Raw genomic sequence first — 23,887 nt, forward strand, 5'->3', positions numbered from 1 at the left:
GATGCCACTTTATCGAGGCCGTTTGTTTAGCCCTAAATGGATCTGAAAGAAAACTCCAACAATAAAATAGCGTGGGTAGGCAATAGTCCCAAATAAGCATCCTTGGGAGGACATTCCTGTACCAGAGCATCACAAAGGGTTACCACCTCCATTTTCTTTGAAATCAGGCAGAAGGCAGAAATACTAGAAAAGTGGGTTTGTACCCAAGATCTGCTTCTGCTGGAGCAATGTTGGGGAAAGTGAGGCTTGTGAATGTATAGATATCCTGAGCTCCCCATCATTTTTTTAAATTCAGCCTTTTTTTTTTGGGGGGGGCAAATAAATGGCAAGGGGGCCAGAGAGAAAGAGAAGGGGGGTGGAGAGAGAAAGTTTACAAAACATGTTAGTTTGATTCCCTCCCCCCCAACTCCAGTCCCCACAATACCAGAAAAAAATGTAAAATTGTGAAATCAGTTGTTCTTTGGGTTTAATCTGGTTGTTTTAAGAGTGATAGTATAGGCCACGAAGAACCCTCTCCTCTTACTTGTCTATTCCTATACCATACCTGCTAATGTAATCAACAATAAAATGCAGACTTATGCTGCTGCCACACTGCAAAAATAGAGCAGTTTGACACCACTATAACTTCATTGCTCAGTGCTATACAATTCTGGGATTTGTAGTTTGGTGTGGCACCAGAGCTCTCTGATAGGGAATGCTAAATATCTCACAATACTACAGTACCACAAATTCCATAGCATTGTAATCATGGCTGTTAAAGTGGTGTCAATCTGCTTTTTTTCCTGCAGTGTAGAGACACCCTTAGACCAAGATTCTGTATGAGAAAGGACAGCATATTAGTTCCAGAAACTATGCTATGTCTCTCCTCTTAACCCAATGGACTCAGAGTGTAGCTGCCACAGCTCCATGGCAGCCATTCCGTGACCAATGCAGAGCAGGGAGAGGAATCGAAGATGCAGAGCAATCACATTGTACACTGGGATACTGTATACTGGGACTCTCATCATTCTGCTCTGGCACATTGCTTGGTTTGCATTCCCTTGGTAGCTGTGCCTGATTGTTTTGTTTGACTGCCTAAACTGTATCAACTGAATCCTGGATGAGGGTGTGGGTCAGTGATTTAAATTCAATTTATGCCTGCATATGACTTCTTCTTCTTTTTTGTTGTCATTGTGAAGATTGGTTTATGAGACTCATGAGGTTGGCTCATGAGGCTTATGTAGGTATGGGATATGGAACCTTTCTTCACAGGGGAACTGGTCAAGTTCCTTCATCATTTTGATCACTTCTTTCTGCACTTTTCCCAGCTCTACAATGTCCCCTTTGAAATGTGCTGATCAGAATAGTGCATAGTATTCCAAGTAGTCACACCACTGATTTCTAGAAGGCTAGTATGGTGTTAAGCATTTTTCATAGCAATTTCTTTTCTCACAGATTTGCCTATTGGTTGATTGATTAATTAACTGATTTTATAGCAATTGCACATTTTCATCAAGCTACCCACCACAAGTTCAAAAATATCCTTTAGTCAATCACTGTGAGCTGATTTCTTCAGTGTATATCTGAAGTTAGTTTGCCCAGTCTTGCTTTTGTGTGTCACCTGGATATGTTGCAGTTGGCAGCCAGGCTAGAAATACCTTTAAAAGAAGAATAAAATGAATCAAATAATTTCTGGTAAACGTACACTGGGTATGCCTGTATCAAAAGCAACCCCAACACATTTCTTACCTCTCCCTATTCTGCTGTCTTCCAGCCTATCTGGCCATGTATATACAGCCAAATACAAAGCTGAGTGTCCTTAAACTAAAAGGATGATGCACATGTAATGGTGGCTTTGATACCAGCCACCAAATTCAATTGTCCGAAAAGAACTAATCATTTCATCATCTTACCAAATGATAACCAGCCTATGTGTCTAAGGAGTGACGGATTTCAGTCATTATAAATGCATTTTCTTCTTTTTATACATTTAATATATAAATGAATAACCTTTTACCAGTCTAGGTTTCTAGCATGAACTTCACTTCAGCTGATATATGATGATTGCTTATTCTAGCTCTTTTTGAAAGGCATATCTTTTATTTCAGAGATGTAACATTCTAATTACTAACTTATAATTCTCCCCTCCACAGGGATTTCTTTGCAAAATTCAAACTGCTAGTAAGTATAACTTTTTTTTATAAATTGCCAAAATATTTATATTTTCTTTGGACAACTGGTCACCTGGTGGGCAACTTTTTGATGACAAGCTAGCTTTGTTAAATGCAGGAATGGGCAAAGACAGACTGAGTGGGAACCATTTTCTTCCCCTCTCCCCTGAGCAATAACCTGCACAAAAAGGTGATATAATGGAACATATCCCATTAACAAATAAGCCGGCTTACCTCTTCCGACTTGAATTCAGGATCTGGGATGCCTCTGGATGTTATCATATCTATAACGCCACCTATCTAGCTGGGATACCACTGCCCAGATGCATCCTGGGTCGAAACCTTGCTCAGCCGGCCAATTTTTTAAGTCAGAAGTTCCCCGACTTTGAAAATGTACTGGCTGAGTGAGGCTTTGGCCTGGGATGCATCTGGGCAGTGGTATCCCGGCTAGAAAGGCAGCGATTTCTCTATGATAACATCCAGGGGCATCCCAGATCCTGAATTCAAGTCGGAAGAGGTAAGCCAGTTTATTTGTTAATGGGATAAGCTCCTATGTCACATCTGAATAATATTTTGGCTGATTTTTGTCTGTTTTTTCTTACCCTTTGAGGGGGAATTTGTAAGGGCTGGGTGAAAAACTGCTACATTTGCAGGTTTTTTTTGGGGGGTGTCTATTGATTGGTTGGGGGGGGGAAATCACCCACAAATTGGGCCAGAAAAAAAATTGGATTCTGGGATGTTGAGAAAGGAAAATGACTTTATTTGCGGGTGATTTGGGTGGGGTGAGGGGGAATGCAGGGCATGAGGGCTTTCGGGGGCTTTGGGGTTACACTTAGTGGTCTCAAGGGCTGCATGTGCACTTCTGGCTTAAAGTGTTTTTTAAAAAAAGAAAACCTTAGCATGTAGCATCATGTGAACTAAGGATAGAGGAACAAAAATATTTGATTACACATGATAACTAGCATGATGCTAATCAGAACACTTTAGAAGGCTCTGGTGCTGCCCTGGTGTAAACTGTTATTCAGCTTTGCAGAAGTCCTGCTCTTTGGAAATTAGAACAAAACCAAAACAACAAAACTGAGATTCTTTTTTATGAAAGGTGGCTCCCATTTGTTGACTTTGTTAATGCAAACCTTGTAGCTGTTCATCCTCCGGTTTGTCAGGGGTCACTGTGCTCTGATGTATTCAAAACAATCTAGATTATATGGGACTTTATGGGAGGGATATTCTTGAAAGTTTGAAGATTTTGAAAGATTATTTGATATTTGTGTGATTTTGTAAGGTTTTCGCCTTTTTATTGTAGGGTTTTCGCCTTTTTCTACTGTATTTCTTTTTATTATGCATTTTTAAAATAAATATTGAATTTTTTAAAAAAAGAACCATGAATCTAGAAAGAACTCAAATATATTTTAATCAAATCTGATATTTATAGAAAGAACCCCTAACATCAATGGGTATTACAGTGCGCCCTTGTTTTATGTGAGGGATCCGTTCCGGCCCCCCCGCGTAAAACAAAAAATGTGTATGCTCGAGCCCCATTGCAAGTAATGGGGCTTGTGCTTGCGGTGGCGCATGCACCATTGTGTCTTCCGGCACACTGTGCTGGAAAAACTGACTCTGCTTTCAGCTTATGCTGAAAGCAGCATATAATGCGCCTGTGTATGAAGCGGGTGCACTGTATTACTAAATCAGTAGTAGATATTTTTCAGTTGACCAAGAAGAAAGGACTGGATTGCATAATCCAATGCAATTTCAGGTTACTGTAATTGCATTAAACATAGTTAACAGTCTTGGTGAGAAAAGAATGCCTTCTGTTCCAAGTCCGCAATTTACCACCAAATGATTACACTTGACAGCTTCATTTCACATTGCAGATGGGCGAGCAACAACAAAATTATGCTTCAAGTTTTTAGATATGTTGCGTTTGCATATAAAAAGGTCATCCAGAATCTGCTTAGTAACAGTCACTCACTTCCTACAGCCTGAGCTGATTTTGTGATTTCTCCAACTACTTGTTCTTTCACAAATACAACGTTGTGCCTTCTGGCAAGAGCTGACTCAAAGGGTCTTCAGCCATGCTGACTGAGGTATTCTGGGAGTTGTAACTCGACAAGTAATGTTTGTGAGTTCTGATCTTATAGAATCACAGAATCACAGAGTTGGAGGAAACCATAAAGGTTAGGAGACTCCATTACAGTCCGAGGAAGTGTTTTCCGCTGTCAAAAAGCTCTTTTAAAATAGTGTATCGGTATTTGACCTTTATTATTTTTTACATTTTCATTTGTTTCTTTTTTAAAAAATATTCACAGCGAATATTTTCAATAGTTTCTGCCAACATGCTCCAGATGTTCTTCCTCCTTCTACCCTGAGAAGTATGAAGCTCTGGACCACCATGAAGTGTGTGGCACAAAATCGCTGTTCCCTTTACTTGAGTGCTAAGGGGACACTGCATCATGATGGTAAGTCAGGACAGTTCGTTTGAAACCTGAGTAATGACAAACCGATACTGAACCGATACTATTAAAGTTATACATTTCTTACAATTTGTTTTTATAGATTAATATACTAACTAATACACAGTCTTATCCTGACTCGTACACTGCTTCTGGATATGATTTCTTTCTTTAAATGTCCTTCTTGTATGTCCATTCTCTACTGGCAGATGTTTTTTCCTCTTTTCTCTTGTTTTTGTTCTTGTATCCCCCCCTATTTTAGATTACATTTCTTTCATTTCTCTTCTTATTGCTTCTTCAGATGAGTTCTCTTTTACAGCATGTTTGTTGTTTTCCCCTCTGTTTAGATGTATAAAAACCTACCCTCTGATTCTACAACTGAAGTAGAGAGTAGACAAGCAGTCCTGTAGAATATCCCTAACAGTAACAATGATAATAATGATAATACAAAAACATTCAAAGGATAGAGTCAGAAGTGTGAGAGGAAAGAATCACATTTCCCCCCAAAGGTTTCAGCCTGCTCCAAGGCTGGGAGGAAAGGAAGTGCGATAATCTCCATAGTTCACTTAAAAGCTGAATAGCAGACTAGCCAAAGTCCAGTTAAGATAGAAAGGAAATCGCAGTGTAATCAGTGGGGATGATAGAATGGAGGGGAAGTAATTCACCTGTCAGATTTGTCCCTGTTGTGTTGGCCTAGTGTGATAAGATTGCCTGGAGACAAGCTATTCCTTATCCTCCAACATTGCACAGATGGAAACGGGGAAAATATATGGCCAAGCAATGTCAGGATGTGGTCAAGATGGAAAAAGTTATTGATGAGGAAAAACACACAAGCTAGGAGAGACTTTTACCTGGATCTGATGGGAATTGCAAGATTCTACATCCCCCACTGAATTAATTGAGTGAAAACTACTTTTGCATTGTTTGAATAATGCTGAAAATATATTTCTTTTGGAACATCTTCATTCAATTTGATCATGTTTTATCAAATATCTTTTGAAAAATAAATGTTCAAAAGAGGAATAAACATTAGAGATAGTCTCTGGGGGCAGGGTTTCAAGTTTTTTGGACTTAACCTGCCTATGAGGTAGCCAAGGAATGTGCCAGAATGCCCTGACTTTTATTAAACAATAGACTATCTGGCAGCTCCAAGCTTTGCACACCTTATTTAAAATCCTAGGAGAGATCAGAGGTAGTCCTTCCCATAGGTCTTTTTTTTTTAAATTTAACAAGTGCAGGCAGTCAAAGAGGCTGCAGAGTGTCTACAGTACTTAAATACAACAAACAGAAGTACCCTCACTCCTGTTTCTGGGAGCACCTTGCAGGGCTTTCTCCGGTTTTGTCCCTTTGTGTGAGTGTGATGGCATGGACTTTCCCCTCAAAATGGCTTCCCATTGCCTCCAGTGTTGAATTTGTACCCCATCAATTGCTTCAGAGGCCATTTTTTTTCCAAATTGAAAGCTTTGGATTGGAAAAAAAAAAAAGGGTGCTGAAGTGACTTACAGGGCCCAAATTCAACACTGGAGGCAATGGGAAGCCATTTTGAGGGAAAAGTCTGTGTGATAAAATCAGTTTAAATTCCGAATTTGGCTCAAATTTAGAAGAGGTAAGTCGGGCACTGGATAAAGTCCTCAGATACAGCTGATGTGTTTTGTTCCTATGCAAGTATATTTAAGTCTTTGAAAACTATTCTACAGCACAGGAGTAGCACGTATGTCTACATTATTTTTAGAAAATATCCGTGGCATGGAAATATGTTTTCTCTCAGTGGACACTCAGACGTCTAACTGTGTGACTGTGAAGATTTCAACGAACTTACGTGTAAAACATGCTGGAAGGAAGGTAAACTTTGCACGGTGGAAGCAGGCAGCTAGTGGCCTCCCTGGGAATGGGAGAGCCATAAGGATGCACACTTGGAAGCTCAGGGTTGCTGCTGCCTCTCCTGCCACCCTGGGACTGCTTCTTGGCCTGGTTGCTCTAAAGGGTTGTATTTAATAGTTTCAACATATTTTAATATGTTGTACAGGCCAAAAGGCTTGGGTTCCCCTCAACCTCGTGTTGTCCAGTTCAGACAATGCAGCCAAAGCCCTTTTTTTCTGGATTAGACATGGTGACAGAGGGGCTTCTACGTCAGAGCAATGTATGGCAAGGGAAGAAGTGTGTGCTTGTCCTGGCCCTGGGTTGACATGCAAATGGGTCTGTAGACATCTGCCCTTTTCTGCAGCAACCCAGGGACCAACCTGGGTGAGCAATGAGGCCAGGATAGCACAGGCTTAGCCCATGTTCTCCTGGCCCATCTGCTCAACCCCTAAATCTCCATTATTCCCCCCCATCCCTGAATATCACAGCATTTTCAATCCATGATTGAGTAAATCCACTATTTAATATTGTTGAAAATGTCAAAAAGGCCTGCAGATACCCCATCTTGGGTAGCTTGGGTAACTTGGGTCTGTTCTTCAAGATATCTCATTATGTATATGCAAATATTCCAAAATCCAAAATCCAAAGCACTTCTAGTCCTAAGTGTTTTGTATAAGAGATATTCACTGTGTACTAGCACAGAATTGAAGTTCCAAAGAGGGTTTGAAACCATTAAAATATGATCCACAGCACTGATAAAAGAAGTGCAAGCATTTGATTCTAATTGCTGCCACATTAATTTACTCATGAATGTCTGTCTTGAAAAGACATGGTGGTTTGTGTTTTCATCATGAAACTACTCTAATTGGTCTGTGTGTGGGCATAGGTTTCATGCCATTGTTCCCAGATGCTTTTGTTTAAAAGGACATGTTAAAATGAAAACAAAACAAAACACCACAGTCCATGAGAAACTAATTATAGCCCACAAAAGTCACTTCACACTTCCATGGTACATAATCATCATGGTACATAATCATTTCCTTCACTGCAGAAGTGGCAGTTTCAACCCCCCCCCCCCAAATTTTCTTGACATGTGGATTTGGCCATGTGCTTTTCACCACTATTTATTTTTATTTTGAGTGAAATATATTTATGCAAAAAGCGTTTGATGATGTGGCTACATGTCTTCTGGAAACTCCTTACTTTTCTCTTTATTTTGGTGAAAGAAAGGACAATTGGTTTAATTAAGAGAGGAAATTTGTGGAAGCAGCATTCTGCACATTAAGCCAATGTGTATGTATATGTGCATCTTGGAGGTAGCTATTGTGGAGGACCATGATGCTCCTCTGAGCTCCATTGGATTGGTTGGTTAGGCTGAGAGATAGTGACTGACTGAATGGTGATTAAACACCATAAAGCACTGGCCCTTCAAAATAATCAGCACCTTAGATATGATGTGCATGGTTGAAGGAGAAAGATGGTGTAGGCAAGATCTTTTCCCTTAGTATAAGTTACTGTAGAATCTACAGTGCCGATCATGGGTGGGCAATGGACAACCCTCCAGAGGTTATTGGATTGCAATTCCTTATTACAATTGAATTGCAGTTGTTTTATTCATAATCAGCTATGCTAGGTAATGTTGATGGAAGGTGCAGTCCAACAACATCTTGGAGATCTGCTTGATTCCCACCTCTGATGTCACTGGATTAATGCAGTTGTCATCACATTTATAGACTACTTCTAGAGCAGGCATAAAGAGTTTATAGATGCATTTAAAATGGGTCAGTCCAGGGGATACAACAACATATGCAAATAGTTTCTTGGAAGCTGCACCTGAGAAGTATTGGGAGAACACCTATTTCTCTTTTGATTATTATTACTGGTGGCAAAATTTGAACAAAGCGGCCTAGCAAACAAAGCAGAGCTACCAGAACAATCTGGAAATCATATATATTTTTATTACATTTTTATTTTGTATTCCCCAATACAGGTGAAAGTACAGTTTAATTGCTTTGAAGTCAGTGCTGGGCAGCATCTCCATGTGACCATGAAAACAATCCCAAATTACTGTGGAGTTAAACTGAGTCAAGAATATTATGTTGAAGGTAAGAATATATATTGAGAAAAATGTTGATGTTGGGGAGTGAGTAAACCTTGTGTATATAAAAGTGAAGATTGACAGTGAAGAGATATTTTCCACAAATGAGAGCAAGTGTACCTAAACGCCCTTTTTTAAATCTAAGGGTAAATTTCGGTGAGGCTAACTATGGAAAAAGTGTGTTTGTCCGTGTGTGTATGATGATTCCCTTCTTCTCTGCAGCTCCCTCCCATCAAAGCAGTATCCATTCCTGTACATTCCCAGCATTATTAGCATTTTATCATTTTTATGGAAAATTTAATTCAACTAGTCTCTTTCCCATTTATTTATGGGTACCTGTGTTAGCTTTGCAGCAAAATACAATGAAAAACAAAATCCACAGAAGAACAATACATTTATTGGTCAACCAAAATCAGCATACAAGCTTTCAAAGCTTCACTGGCTTCTTCATCACACAAGATGTTACACAGGAAAAGAAGGGTGATGATGTTAGAGTCAAAGGCTTACATTTTGTTTCAAATGTTACTCTATTATCAGTTAAGATAGTACTGAGGGATCTCAATGAAGGTAGAGGCTACTCTCCTTCTTGACAGTGTGGGGATCAGGGACAAAGAACAATAAAAGACAGGTAATAAAATGTCAATTTCTCAGTACCATCTTAACTGACAACATAGCAGAGCTGTGTGTACAACAAACTATTACATATGGTAGATCACAAGCGCACAAACACACCATCTAAATAAATGAGGGCTACATCCCATCTCTGCAAATCCTAAAAGGAACATGGGAATTGTTGCAGCCATTGTATAATCTATATTCTGGTACCTGCTCAAGGAGAATAATTTATATTCATCTTAACACCTGCAGTGCTGCTGGCAATATGGTGCTCCCCCTGGTGGCAACAAATGCTCCATGTTTTCAAGGCAGTGTGATGTCAAGATGAGGTACAAGAAATGTGGAGAAAAAAGGGGGTGGGATGTGGCAGGATGGGGAGCCAGTGTGGTGTAGTGGTTTGAGTGTTGCACTGTGACTCTGGAGACTAGAGTTCGATTCCTCACTTGGCTATGAAACCCACTGGGTGACCTTGGGCAAGTTACATGCTCTGTGTCTCAGGGGAAGGCAATAGCAAACCTCCTTTGAATAAATCATGCCAAGAAAACCCCATGAGGCTTGCCTTAGGGTTGTCATAACTTAGAAATGACATGAATGTCATTTCAGCAACATGTGTAAAGACAGAACCAACCAGCCACTCCCATACTTTCCCTAGCCATTCCCACTATAAAGAGCAGTATCTCTGGCCCAAAACACATGGGCCAAAATAAACCAGTTTCCAGCTGCATTCAGGGCATAGCATTTAGATGATGCATGCCCCAAGCATGGCCAGAAACTGTGCCGAGGGCTCATCTTTTGCAAAGAACCAGGCCAAAAAGGAGCAGTAAAATGCCACTTCTTTTGCTACCTAATATTAAGTTTTGTATTTCCTTTTATTAATCTGATTTGCAAAACATCTTTCTTTTATTTTACTTGACTTCAGCTTTAAATAGTTATGGATTTTACTAAATAGCATATATTATATGAATCTATTCTCAGTGCAAAGAGTGTCCACCTCTTGCATCCCATGCTTCTCCTATATTTTTATCAACTAAATTTTACCCACCTGATTTAGCATGACTACATTTCTATTGGAACATAATCATATCTCAAGAGGATAAACTAACACACATTTCAAGAAAATAAAGCAAGCTGAAGATAAGCTCATCCTGTTTTGTACTTTACAGATTGCAGAAACAGTGATGTGGCAAGAAATATTCCAGCCTGTTTTGGTAAGCCAAGATTCAATTAGTTTAAATTCGAAACACTAAATGTAGAATGTTTTCATTGTTTCTGGATTCTACTAATCATGTATGTATTTGGAATTTGCAATTAATTTTAAGCAAGGAATGTACGGTTTGATAAATTGCTGGAAACCAGATAAAAGATATCAGTTAACATTTTGCTTAGCGTGTGTTAAAAATATGTACATAAGTATCCCTGGTGCATTCTGAGATATTTTTTCCACATAATTAAATGAACATCCAGTCCAAACTTCTCAGAATAACCTGATCTATCCATAGTCCACAGTACCTTGTGTTTCAGTGCTATATACGAACGTGGACTCATTGAAATTGATGGAATGTTCTTCCAACATGAATTAGCTGAGTTGAAACAGCAGTTCTGGTTTAGATTAGCTACATCTTGGCATTTTATCCAAATCAGATAAAATGTGGTTAATTTGTATAGTGTACTGATGTACTGAACCCTACTCCACCCTAAACATGAGAGATGGGAAAAGATTGCCCCACCAGATGTCTAACCATTGACTGGACTGGTTAACAGTGATGGGAATTGGCCCTGGAATATCTAGAGGGACACAATTCACCATCCCTGTTGTGCATATATATTTGCTTGCATAGATAGAGACTGTGCACATATAGATTGGAAATATCTTAGTTTTGTAGCTGTGATTTAGGGCCATACAAATATCAACTGTGGAGAGGGAACAGAGCTTTCTCTTATGATCCTGCTTGTTCACAGTCCATTTAGACTGGTCACATAAACAGTGATATCTTACACAAAACTTAAGATTTGGAGTCCAAGATTCTAAGCCACAATATCTTTGGTAGTAATAAATATTATGCTGAAGTTTTGCACCTGAATAAAAGTACATCATTACTGTGAAATGCATGTGGCTTGCTTTCAAAGTTTGTAGGGTATTTTTAGGGAACTGAGTAGGAACAAATGATGTGTGTGGAAGAACACCAGAGAGATAAATGATGAGAGCTATGCAGGTGGCAAACATTCATCTCTGAAAGTGTTTGATATAAGGATGGAAAAAATGGAACTTTTTTCATCCTCAGTGAGAAAAAGTGTCTTGACTCATAGAGACATTCTTTTGAGAAATAGCCACCTACTGTGTTGTTCCTTTTACATAAAACCAAGGTTCTCCCCACCCATAAATTTTTTTTTTTGGTATGACATAATTTTTTACAATTTGTTTTTGCAAATTTTCACATCCCTCTCTCCCAAATGTGAAAAGTCAGCAAAAATGCACATGAATTTCTCTAGCTGCATCCATTCAGGAGTACATTTTGGAAATCATTTGTTCTTATGTGCATGAATGGAATAAAAATTTATATTCCTACTTTGGTGGGACTTTAGTATATATAACTTTCATATTTTCATTTTTTGTTCATTTAATCAATAGTAACAAACATTATATTATTGAATAAAGTGAATGAAAATGCTGAGAAAGATTCTAGATACTGTGTGAAAACTCATGATCTCATACAGCAACATTATAGCCATTCTGCTTTGTAAGAACACAGTCCTAAACATGGTTTTTTTTGTGGTTTTTTGGGCTATGTGGCCATGTTCTAGAACAGTTTCTTCCTGATGTTTCGCCAGCATCTGTAGCTGGCATCTTCAGAGAATGCTTGCCTGGAAAAAGGCAATCCTAAACATGCTTACTAGGGAATAACTGTTGAGAAGACATGCACAGAATTTGTTGTAAGCCAGTGCTATTCAAAGTGGTGGTCTGCAAACAAGTGTCAGTCCATGAGCCATTGTCTGCTATTCTATGGGAAGTTTCCAGGAAAGTATGCAAATACAAGGATAACATGAGACAAATAGGCTATGTGTTCCTGGCACAATGAAAAAAAAATGCCAGTCTGTCACATCCAATACCTTGCCAAAACAAAAAAACCAAAACCCCTTTTCACCAACTACCATGTGAATGTTATGCACAGGAATAGGTGATGACAATTGACAAAGTAATTATGTGCACGTTTGTACAGAAGTACATTACTCTGTGTTCAGTGGGACTTTTCACTAAGTAGATTTGCATAAAATGATAGGCTCACCAAAAATCCTACATTCTAGTGAGACAACATTCACAGTGAATATGTAGCTGTGAGTGTTTAATTATATCGACTTACATTAACAAAATAATCCTTGTTTGTTGCATGCAGAAATCTTTGTTTATACAGTTATGTAGTGGTTGTTGTTTTGTAAATTTCAGCTGGCAAAATGGCTTATGATGTGGACAGAATGAAAAAGACCATTATGGTGAACATTTCCGAAGCTGCTCAAGGCACGGACTATTATGTCCGTTTATGTCATCAGTGGTTTGTGTGTGAGGATGTGGGGCCAGTCACCGTGGTAAGTTCCTCCCAGAAGCTGTAAATATTTCATGAAAATGGTTAACCTGGCAGAAGAATGTAGAATTTATTCCATCTTCCCTTCTGCTTTCCCCCTCCTTGCTCTAATTGCTTCAGCAGTGTGGCCAGTCTAGTTTTGAGGGTTGTACTACAAAAACTAAAGGGGAAATAAAATCTTCCAAACACAAATATGGGTATAAACTTTACAAGACAAACCTCACCATTAAGCAGAGTGAATTGATTGCCTCATGAAGCTGCTACTAAGGGCAGAGGTGGCAGCCTCCAGCTTTTTAAATATACATTTGGACCTTTTATCTGTTTTGGTACCATATAACCACTGCCACACCTCTAAACTGATCTACTGTTCTCAAGTGTTATGGAGGATGCCATTGCATCACCTTTGTTGAAGGAAGAGTCAAATGGCAGTGCAGCCAACTTCTATACATGAAACGAGAGTAATATCTCATTTTTAAAATCTCAGGTAGCAAAAGCTTAATTAGTGGCCGATACTCATGAGAGAGCCAACATGGTGTTTTGATTTAACCATTGGACTACAATCTGGAGTTAGGGTTTGATTCCTTGTTCGGCCATAAAAACCTATTGGGTGACTTTGGGTGAGTCAGACACTCTCAGCCCTAGGAAATCCCAAGATAAGTTCACCTCAGGGTCACCATAAGTCAGAAATGACTTGAAGACACACAACAACAACAACTCATTATTGTGAGACATTCCATTGGAAATGAATCTGTAACCTGTGCATGTAGTCAGTATTAACAAGTAACCTGTATTGCAAGCAGTCCTCGAACAAAAAGACTAGAAAGGAAGGTGGGAAAGAAAACAGCTGGATTGGAGCGTGTCAACAAGCTGCAGTCCATCAACCTTGGGTTGAACAAAGACAATGGTTTCTTGGCACACTACATATATTATAACACTAGTTAACCCTCCAGCCTCATGGGTCTCTCTTGGCCAGTACATCACATCTTCTTTTTGTCATCTGCACTACAGCCCAATACTCATTCATATGGTTATCTACTAACCTTGGTTTCAAGCAACATCCTTGCCTTGTCTCCCAGTGACCATCATTAAAATGGAACTTGTCACCTCATCTCCACTCTCACAAGGTTTTGCATTCCTAGGGACATTCTCACACACATACTGCTTTACTGTATATGTCTGTCTCTGAGCTTTCCATTCCACCTCATGCATCTGACAAAGTAGGCTCAAGTCTATGAAAGCTTATGCTGCCAACATCTATCTTTCAGTTAGTTTCAAAGGTGCTGCAAGATCCCTTTGCATACTGTGTTGCAAGAGTGGGACTTCCAGCTTAGCCAAATGCTGAGTAAGGGGAGAAATAATAGCACTGTGAAGAGAGAATGGATAAAGGGGAGTTTATTTCCCTTTCTCAAAATACTAGTCATTTAGTGAAGATAATGGGGGGAGATTCAAAATACACAAAGGGAATTGTGTCTTCATACAGCCCATGGCCACATTAGGAAATTACTAGAAAATGTAGTGAAGGCTGCCAACATAAAGAGTTTTCAAAGGGGAGTTGACAAATTCATGGTGGATAAAATCACCAGTAGTGACTACTTGCAATGGTTGTATTTTACCTTCCATATCAGAGACAGTGTGTCTTTGAATGACAGCTACAAGGGAACATGAGTGTGAAGTTGTGGGACTCATACTTTTATGTGTATGTTCCATAAGCACCAGGTTGGGACCTGTTGAAACAGAATTCTGGGGCCCATTCACACTACAGAATTATAGCAGAATTATTCCACTTTAACTGCCATGGAACTGTGAAATTGTGGGATTGGCAATTTAAGAAGAAACATGTAAAAGTCTCAGCAAGACAGCTCTAAGGGCTCAATAAACTACAAACCCCAGGATTCCATTGGATGAAAATATGCCAGTTAAAGTGAAGTAATAGCATTACAATTTTGTAGACAGGCCCTTAGTCTGACCCAATAGGACTAGGGCCTGGCCTTGAGTCTGGGGAACTGCACCCACTTCTCCAAGATGAGGGGGATAGGGAGAGATCTTAGGGTGAGAGCATTGCCTGGAAAGGCATGTGTATGTACATTTCCTTTGGTTTTTTTAGACTTATTTTTTAAAAATTAAATACTTTTTTCTTGATGACATAATTAGGGACTTCTTCTTTTAACCTTGTAACACCATCAGGGGCCACTTTGCAAAAAGTAATCTATAGGGGTCAGGTTTTGCGCCTAAAAATGGGCCTATCATAGTTTTGACTTGACAGTCCTAAGCAGAACTTAATTTATTTTCTTATGTAAATATATGTTGGCTTGTTCCCTGTTGATTGTTGGATTATATCACATTATGTTTTCTTTCCTCTTCTTTATGCCATTTCAAATGAAGGGAAGTAGGTGCTAGTAGGTGTACTTTTTATTAGTCATGTAGGAGAGGAAATTTCAGTGGTGTGACTGTTCTCACCCTATGAGAAGCTACATTTGACCAGATTCCCTTTTCTACATAACCACAAGAGCACTGTCTTCCTTTACACTGAATGTTCTTTTTGATGATGCACTCTTTACATTGTCCAGTCATTGCTTTTTATGATATGACAACATTTCTGCTGTTTTGGCCAATATTCTGCTATATTTTTCTGTTACCAGTAGGACAGCTGGTAGCTATTTGAACAGAAAAATGACAAATCTCCCTTTCTTTTTTTTCCTAATGCACTTATGGTTCTCTATAGACACTCTGCTTTTTAAAAAAGAAAAGAAAATATTGTCTGTAAAAGATGGATGGGAATTGCTCTCTACACTTCTACCATTTCACTTCAATCATTGCGCTGAAATGCATTGACTTCAGTCATTATGCTAAAAACTAGACATGCAATTTTTTTTTGCTAATGTCATTCCTGAAGGAAGCATTAATTAATGTTAGCAATTTCCCTGTTGTTGCAAGAAAGTCTTTGAAAGCTGCACAGTTTTCAAAAACTATTTGCAATTCAGGACTTACTCTGTAGAAGATTCACATGTGGGAGGGTTTCTCTTTTTGCATAGAAAATAACATTTTTTTTTGCAAAGGAAACAGTAATTTCTCAATAGAAGATAATATGCACATAAATATTATTTTCTGTAGAGAAACTGTTGTCTCTTGCAGAGAAAAATTCACATACAAATTTTGTACAGAATAAGTCCTGATCAGTGAAGATAGTTGTCCGTCCCATCTTATCCTCATCAGGTTTTCTCTGCACACAGGAGACATATATTTTGGGTTGTTTCCCAAACATTTCCAAATATTCTTCCCATCCCTAGTTTTATCTTTGCCCAGTTCTGTGAACATCGAATTTAGAAACAGCTCCCCCCTTTTAAAACAATCACTGGCCTTAATGTTGTTACTATCCCCTTCCCATCCCCAGAAGAAACCAAAAAGGCATGTTCAAAAACATGGCCACTAAAAATAGCAGATTATATTGGACCTGTATTCCCAAATGCCTGAAAGGTACCACTCTGCACCTTTAACTCACAATAGCTTTAAATAGAAGAAACAAACAAAAAAAGTGGTTTTTCATATTACAAGAAACCACACAACAAATGTGACTTAATTTCAGCCTGCAGTTGAGCTGAATGTAAACAGTGTGTAAAAGCTGCATGAAACACTAGCCTGTGTAGCAAGGTGATGCCATCATAACAGCTTCTCATAAAGTCACACATAGGGGCTCTACAGGCCACCCCTTTTCATGTCCAATTGGTACTGTAGCAACATCATGCTGCGGCCCCAAGCCAGCCTTCCAAGGGCACAAAAAGGAGCTGCAAAAAGCATCTGCTTTTTGAACCCTTGAAAGGGTGCCATAGCCATGGTGATGCAACTATATGGTGCCCCTTTGGCACTATGTCATCTGGATGCAGCACCAGAGGTGCGTCATAATGCCACATGCTGTCTGGATCAGTGCGCAGCATCAGGGTGCCTGGGGGCCAGATCTGGGCATGTGTTGTCAGGATGCTGCACCCCAACTTTGCTCCAAGCTGGCCTTTCAGGCCAGTCTGTAAAGGCCCTTAGTCATCCAAATCCACATGCATAACCATTGATGCATTTGTTCCAAGACAGTCCAAACACATTCTTTGTCTGACTGTATTGCCTTGCCATGGGCCTTGAATGAACCTGAGCCAATCACAGCTTTTAAAGCATATAACATTATATAGAAACTGTGAGAATAAAGTTCAAGCAATCATTTGGAGTCAGTTTGAAGTGTTGTTCTGTTGAAGATCAAGCACAGAGCCTGTGGAGACATCGGTAGCTTGACATATTCCTGCTGTTTTGTAATTTCAGATTCCAGGAAAGGACTTGGTGAAATCAGTTTCTTTCCAGTACACTCAGCTGCTGCCTTGTCTGTGTATTGAGGTAAATGTTTCCATTATGGTTTGATGCATTACCTAGCACAAAATACAGTGGCTCACTGAAGGGCTATAATTCCTGACACAAAGAACATTTATGTAGAACTATTTCCAAAAGAGTGTTTATTGCTAGAATTGGATATCAGTACCAAAATCTGATATTGGGAATCATGTGAGATAACCATACAGAACATTAGGAATGGTCTCCAGAGAAGTATACCATAAATACTGCTTATTTTTAGATGGATTGGATAGGTGGTTTTTTTAAGGTGAATTTTTCTAGACAATAGCTTTTTTGCTATCTAATGTGTACACAGCTAATTTATTTCGGATTTTATTTTTAGATTGTTTTATATTTTGTGCTGTGTCTTACTTGTTGGGATTCTTCTGAGAGGTGCCTTGTTAAAACAAAGGGGTAAAAATAATGAGAGCATATAAAATTAAATTTCAAAATCCTTTAGCGCGAGTGCATACACACTGTGGCCTACTCCAGCTAGAGTAGGCTCAGTAAATCAAAAGAGTTTACCAATGTGTTGACTCAGTATTCAATGAATCTACTCTAATTGGGTTTGACCAATAGGATTCAGGCCAGCATTCTTCCATCTCCTGCTACCTTACATCTAGAATTGGAAGGACAAACTTCCAGACTGAGAAGGCATAACATCTAGAAGCCTAATTATTTTTCTTTAATATACTGTATTTATACAAACCGTCTGGTGCTGACAAGGCCAATGGACCACAGGTTCCTAAAGAACAGCCTAGATGGGAGCTTGAGGGCAGCTGAGTGAGAAAGGGTGATAGGCTAATGTGTTGTGAAGAGAGGTTATGTGGATAATACTTGACATAAAATTAAGTTTATAATTATCCTTTGAATTAATGGCATAACATTTGGATTCCAGGCATGGCCGGCAATTTCAGATGCACGGAGAATGCAGGTGTGCCCATTTAAAAATGGCAAGTGAAGTGTGCTTCCTGCTTTTTTGAATGCTTGTTTTGCTGTTTGAGAAATGCATGCTATGGGGGAAGGATAACACAGCATGGTTAGGACTATTCGTTTTTTTAAAAAATATTGGTTATACCCTCATGTTCGTCATCTGAATTTTCCACAGATATATATATATACACATTGGCATAACTAGTCAAAAGTTCAGAATTGATCCCCTCTATGCAAATAGTTCTGATCTCCCTCATGTGCCTGAATTCTTCAACAACAACAACAATAACTTGTCTTTCTCACAATGAGACTCAAAGTGGCCATCTAACCGCATATTTAAAAACAATACAGATTAAATCTATAAAAATATCATTCAATGAACAAATATTGGAATAATTGCCAGGAGAAATTGCCCCATAGTCTAGAAATCTCAACTTTTGCAAAAAGGGACACATCACTAACTAAACATGGATTTGTTTATGATACTTGGATACAATCCTATAACATAAAGTTCTTTGGCCATCTTAAAATGAGCAAATCCTAAAGCAATTTAAATACAAAATAAACTTAAACCATGGAATCAGAATAAAAAATAACAGGAAATTTGTAGTTGCTGTTGTCATTTGCCATCAAGTCTATTTTGATTTATGGTGACCCTATGAATGAAAGATCATTCAAGAGCCATCATCAACTGCCCTGCTCAGATCTTGCAAACTCAGGTCTGTTGCTTCATTGACTGATTAAGGATGTGAAATTCTATTAAGTTCAATCCTCTTGGTTTTCATGCTTCTAGCAGTTCAGATTTGCAGTGGTTGTGAACCTCTCCTACTCTAGACCTATGTGTGTGTGTGTGTTCATTCTTTATATGGAATGAAGAGATATGTATGTGTGTGTATTCTTTATGCAGAGTGGAATGTCACCTTGTTCATTCATAGAGGTTCTGGTTGGCTTTGTGTACACACAGAGACACACACAAACATACACATGGGGCTAGCAACTGTTTTCATACCCTTCATAGCAATTATGTTTTTGAATTTTCATGTACTTATGGTGGGAAGCATTCCATTCCTGGATCTTGGTGCCAATCATTGTGAGGGATAGATATGCGACATACCACATTGCTGTTTTAAGGATATGCACAAAACCTTTCATGCATATCCATAAAAATGCAAGTTGTGCTGTTTTATTAAAGCCTCTGAGAGTTTCTGATCTGAAATCTACTTAGACTACAAACTAGAGGTAAAGAGGGTTGGACTGGATGACCTAAGTTGTCTCTTCCAGTTCTATGATTCTGTTATTCTAGACTAATCATAATGTTTTGATTCTTTTTTTAAAAGAAAAAAAAAACCTTGTTGGATTGGGCTTTCGCTTGAGTATTATTATTTCTATTTTTTAAAAATATACTTATATCTCACTTTTCTCCCAATATAAGGAGTCAAGGCAGCATGTATATATAAGCTGGCTTTATTTATTTTTTCAAAAATATATTTGGAAACTTCAGTCCAGAGAACTGTGAAACTAGACTAGGATTGCGAAAATCTGTTAATTTGACTTTTTCCTACATCTAAATTTTTTTTTCAACTTCAAGTTCTTTCAGTGCGGAGTATATGAAGAAATGTGCAAATTCTGATAATTTTTTCAGGAACAAGTAGAAAAAAAAATCTCCTTCATCTAGATTGGCCAAATTCAAGGTATACTGCTATTATATCTACCTACCATGACGGTTTCCTCTCCTTCACTTTTGTGGAGAAACTTACAAATTTTAAAGAGCTTTTCTCAAAATAATAAAATGAACAAAATTGTCATCCACCCCATGCAGACCTTCCCAATCTTTTCCACGGCTGTTGTAGAATGACAAATTCGATCATCTCCAACCATTATGTTCAATGTTCAGGAATGCTCAACATGGCCCTGACACATCCTCTTCCCACCGTGGAGAGCAATGGGGCCATCCTTCAAACCTCCCTGCTGGAATGGCTTGTCCTTAGCTACTACTGGAGAAAAAAATGAAGTCAACATTTATATTTAAATGTATTGTGGTTTTATACTGTTTTCCTTCTCTTCCTGTGTTGCTTTTAGATACTAAAGCCCTGTGGGACAACATTAATTATAATCCTGTCACACAAACCTTGGCATGGGAAGCTGCCTGTCCCATTCATGCTACTGTCAGCCTTTGTCAGCTGATGAAAACAGATGATGAGTGTGTTGATCTAGAGAATACCTCCAGTAGGGCTCTAGAGAAAGTAAGTACTCAAGAGAAGAAACATATATTGTGCTTGTTTTTATTTTTGGCCTCATAGAGAGTGGGAATGCCCTTGTTGACCAGATTTGGCTATCACAGTTAGCTGTCATTTTAGATGTCACCATTGGCATGTTCTCTGAGTTTGAGTAAAATTTCAACCCCTTCCATTCACAACATTTATTCCCATCATCACACTATTCTTTTTGTCTCTATTATGAACAGCTTCCTTCCCTCACCTGATCCACTTAGCTCAACTGAGAAGGGACCATCTATCAGGGTCACTCCCATTTAGTAGCCTGAGGTACAGTAGCAAATATCTTGACTGTACTGTACAAGTCAAATATTTGTACTGAGATACAGTAGCAGTAATAATAACAAAAACAGCAACAGCAACATGATATTTATTGTATGTGCAATAATATTTATTTCTCACCCACCTCTCCCCAAGGCTCAAAGCAAGGTACAATATATAAATACAATATATAAATTAGCATTAAAGGCATAAATTGCAACACATAAACATAGGATTGAAATGACCATCACACATGGCAATTATCCAGATTAAAATTCATAGTTTAAAATTGACTGGGTAGGCCTACCAGAAGAGATTGGTATTTAATACTGTTTAAAAGTCAGACAGCATGTTTAGCTGTTGATTATTTTGCACTGCACTAACCTCTGTTGTTACCTGCCTTGATCCCCAAAAGGGAAGAGGTGGGATATAAAATAAATACATTATTATTATTATTATTATTATTATTATTATTATTATTATTATTTCACAGTCTAGGGGCAGACAATGAAAATGTCCTCTGAGTCACAGTTGTAAGTCTGGTTCTGGCTGGATGAAGTAAATGTCCACCTACATAGCATATAGCACATCTATAGTGCTATGATTCCACTTTAACTACCATGGTTCCATCCTATGGAATCCTAGGATTTGGAGTTTAAAGAGGGGCATTTAGAATTATCATCTTCTGCTCGAACATAAAAACCCACTGGGTGACCTTGGGCAGGTCACACTCTCTCAGCCTCAGCGGATAATCTCAACTGTCATCTTCTGGCTTGGGAGGGAGTGAAAAGGCCGGCCCATCTCCATCAGGGCTAGCCTCAAGAAGAAGAGTGTATTTTTAAAATTATTTTTATGTATTTTATATTTATGTATTTTTATTCTGTAACTCGCCCGGATTCCTTGTGATTGGGTGGGCTATAAATAAATCTATTATTGTTGTTGTTGTTGTTGTTGCACCCTGTGCAGAAATTTCCCAAGAAAACCCCATGATAGGTTCACTGTAGGGTTTCCATAAATTGAAAACAACTTGAAGGCACACAAGCAACAATGCCAAACTACAAATCCCTACAATGTTGCTGTGGCAGTGGATCATAGTGCTGTAACTATGTAGCTCGAAAGTGCCCCTTGTTAAGTCAGTCTCTTATTTATCTAAGGCAAGATGCAAAAAAAATCAAAATAACATTAAAGCTCGATAACTTGCTTGAGCACTTGAGGCAGAAAATCCCTCAAAGGTTTCTCTCCACATTTCTCTTAGTTAAAACAGAACAATAGCATAGTGACCAGTCCACTGCCCTGTCATAATCCTCCAGATTGGTTCTCAGCTCATAGATGATGCTACCTTAACCTATACACAGTGAAGGAGATAAAAATCAAGGCCCTTCTCCTCCTCAGCTGAGCCATGTGGTACACTGGAAGACTCATTGTCCAGAGCACTATGATAGTTATGCATAATGTCCCAGGGACAAATGAAGATAATTTCTTGCCACAGTTATTAGAACTTTGAAAAGTTTGTTTGGTGGAGAGATTACAGCTTCAGTGTCCTTCCGCTAGCATGGCCCCAAAGTAATTTCATCAAGCTCTGTACATTATGCCACAATGGGAGGGAATCACAAAGAGGCAGATTTTGGCTGGTCATTAGGAGACATTTCCTAATTGTAAGAGCTGATTAACTCCCAGAGTTCTTCACAATTGACTACCCTGAATAGGGGTGCTGGAAGTTGGATTAAATTTGGGCCACACAATTCCCACTCTTCGTTTACAACAAACACTCTTGGAGTTTGGTTGAGTTCAATGGTCACTTCAGTAAAGAACACACAAACTTTGAATCATTACTCTTTTAAAATCCCATAAAACCTCATTGTGTGATGTGTAGCATTTCAGTGGTTGTCAATAGCTAACTACCTGATTTTATTCCCCAATCAGGTGAAATACTCTCGGGTTGATGCCCATCCAAGACTTTGCATGAAGGTATAACATGATTTTCTACTAAATAATCCAACTTTTCTACTTACTACTTTTCATTAAAGGCATAGATGACTTTTTTATTGCAACATTCAGGCAGAGAATAACCTCCCACATCTTGTCCTTCATGTTACTACATGTTTGCTGACAAAGAGGGAAGAAATGGAGACGTGAAGAAACTTTAAATAAGATTGTGGCCCATGCAAAGACAAAATATATTTTATCTCACTTCCCTCTTCAGTGGCTTGGTTAAACAAGTAGAATCATATAATTAATAAAGCATTACCAGATTGTTTGAAAAGTTGAAGAAACATTGATCTTGTGACTATTGCACTGTATTAATTCCATTTAAATTAACTTGTTGGGAAAACTTATCCATCCCTAAAGCGGCAGTCCTAAAGGCAAATGGGAGTAAGTTTCATTTGAAATCATGGGGCCTAATCTGTGAGTAAGCATTTGTCATTGGCTGTGGTTCAAGTCAACATCCTATGACTGAGTACATGTTTGTTTTCATTTCAGTGTTCTTTGCACGGAATGTGTCTGAGTGCACACTAGATGTGATATTAAATTCATCTTTGCACTTGATGCACACTTTTAAAAAATGTAAAAAGCAGCAAATGTGTAGGGAAGAGAATAACTATTGGGATTGTAGCAGTGAATTTAGCCCTTCTCTGCCTGCAGAATTCCTGGAGGTAGAGTTGAGATACCTTCAGTAATAATAATTTGTAAACCTGGAGCCAATTCACACTATACAGTTACAGTGTTATGTTTCCACTAACTCCCATGGTTTCATCCAATGGAATCTTAGGGCTCATAGTTTGCTGAGGCAGTAGACTTCTCTGGCTGAGAATTCTAAATGTCCTTTCCATTGAAAAGAATCATGGCAATTAAAGTGGAATCATAGTGGTATAATTCTGTAGTGTGAATGAGTCCCTAGTATTTTCTTTGAGGGACCAACTTGCATTGGTGCCAATGGGGGATTTCTTCCCAATGCAAATTCCAGCTTAAAAAAAAAAAGGGGGGGGGAGAGGATTTTTCTCAGTATTGGAGCAGGGTACAAAAGGACTGAATTTGCACTCTCAATTTGCTTTATTTCACCTTTCCCAGTTGATGCTATATAGATGGTTCAGAACTTGCACATTGTGTCCTAAGCAAGGTTGTCATAAACTCATTTCGACATTCTAGAGCAGCAATGTCTAAACTCTGGTCCTCCAGGTGTTTTGGACTTCAGCTCCCAGAAGCCTCAGCCACCTTGGCCAATGCTTTGGGATGCTGGGAGCTGAAGTCCAAAACACCTGGAGGGACAGAGTTTGGACATCATTGTTCTAGAGAAACC

At 38.7% G+C, this 23,887-nt stretch overlaps 1 protein-coding gene across 1 annotated transcript in view; it reads left to right on the forward strand.

Moving 5' to 3' along the window:
- Positions 1-23,887, forward strand: part of IL17REL (interleukin 17 receptor E like) — a 61,182-nt gene that overhangs the window by 16,972 nt on the left and 20,323 nt on the right. Inside the window, exons 2-11 of the mRNA XM_042466590.1 lie at positions 2,133-2,160; positions 4,460-4,609; positions 6,336-6,445; positions 8,454-8,568; positions 10,340-10,384; positions 12,619-12,758; positions 17,057-17,128; positions 18,021-18,075; positions 20,135-20,298; positions 22,513-22,557. Of these exons, the coding sequence (XP_042322524.1) occupies positions 4,525-4,609; positions 6,336-6,445; positions 8,454-8,568; positions 10,340-10,384; positions 12,619-12,758; positions 17,057-17,128; positions 18,021-18,075; positions 20,135-20,298; positions 22,513-22,557 (831 nt within the window). The 5' untranslated portion in view covers positions 2,133-2,160; positions 4,460-4,524. The remainder of the gene's footprint in view (positions 1-2,132; positions 2,161-4,459; positions 4,610-6,335; positions 6,446-8,453; positions 8,569-10,339; positions 10,385-12,618; positions 12,759-17,056; positions 17,129-18,020; positions 18,076-20,134; positions 20,299-22,512; positions 22,558-23,887) is intronic.

This window comes from Sceloporus undulatus, chromosome 5, assembly GCF_019175285.1.
Source record: "Sceloporus undulatus isolate JIND9_A2432 ecotype Alabama chromosome 5, SceUnd_v1.1, whole genome shotgun sequence".
NCBI lineage: Eukaryota > Metazoa > Chordata > Lepidosauria > Squamata > Phrynosomatidae > Sceloporus > Sceloporus undulatus.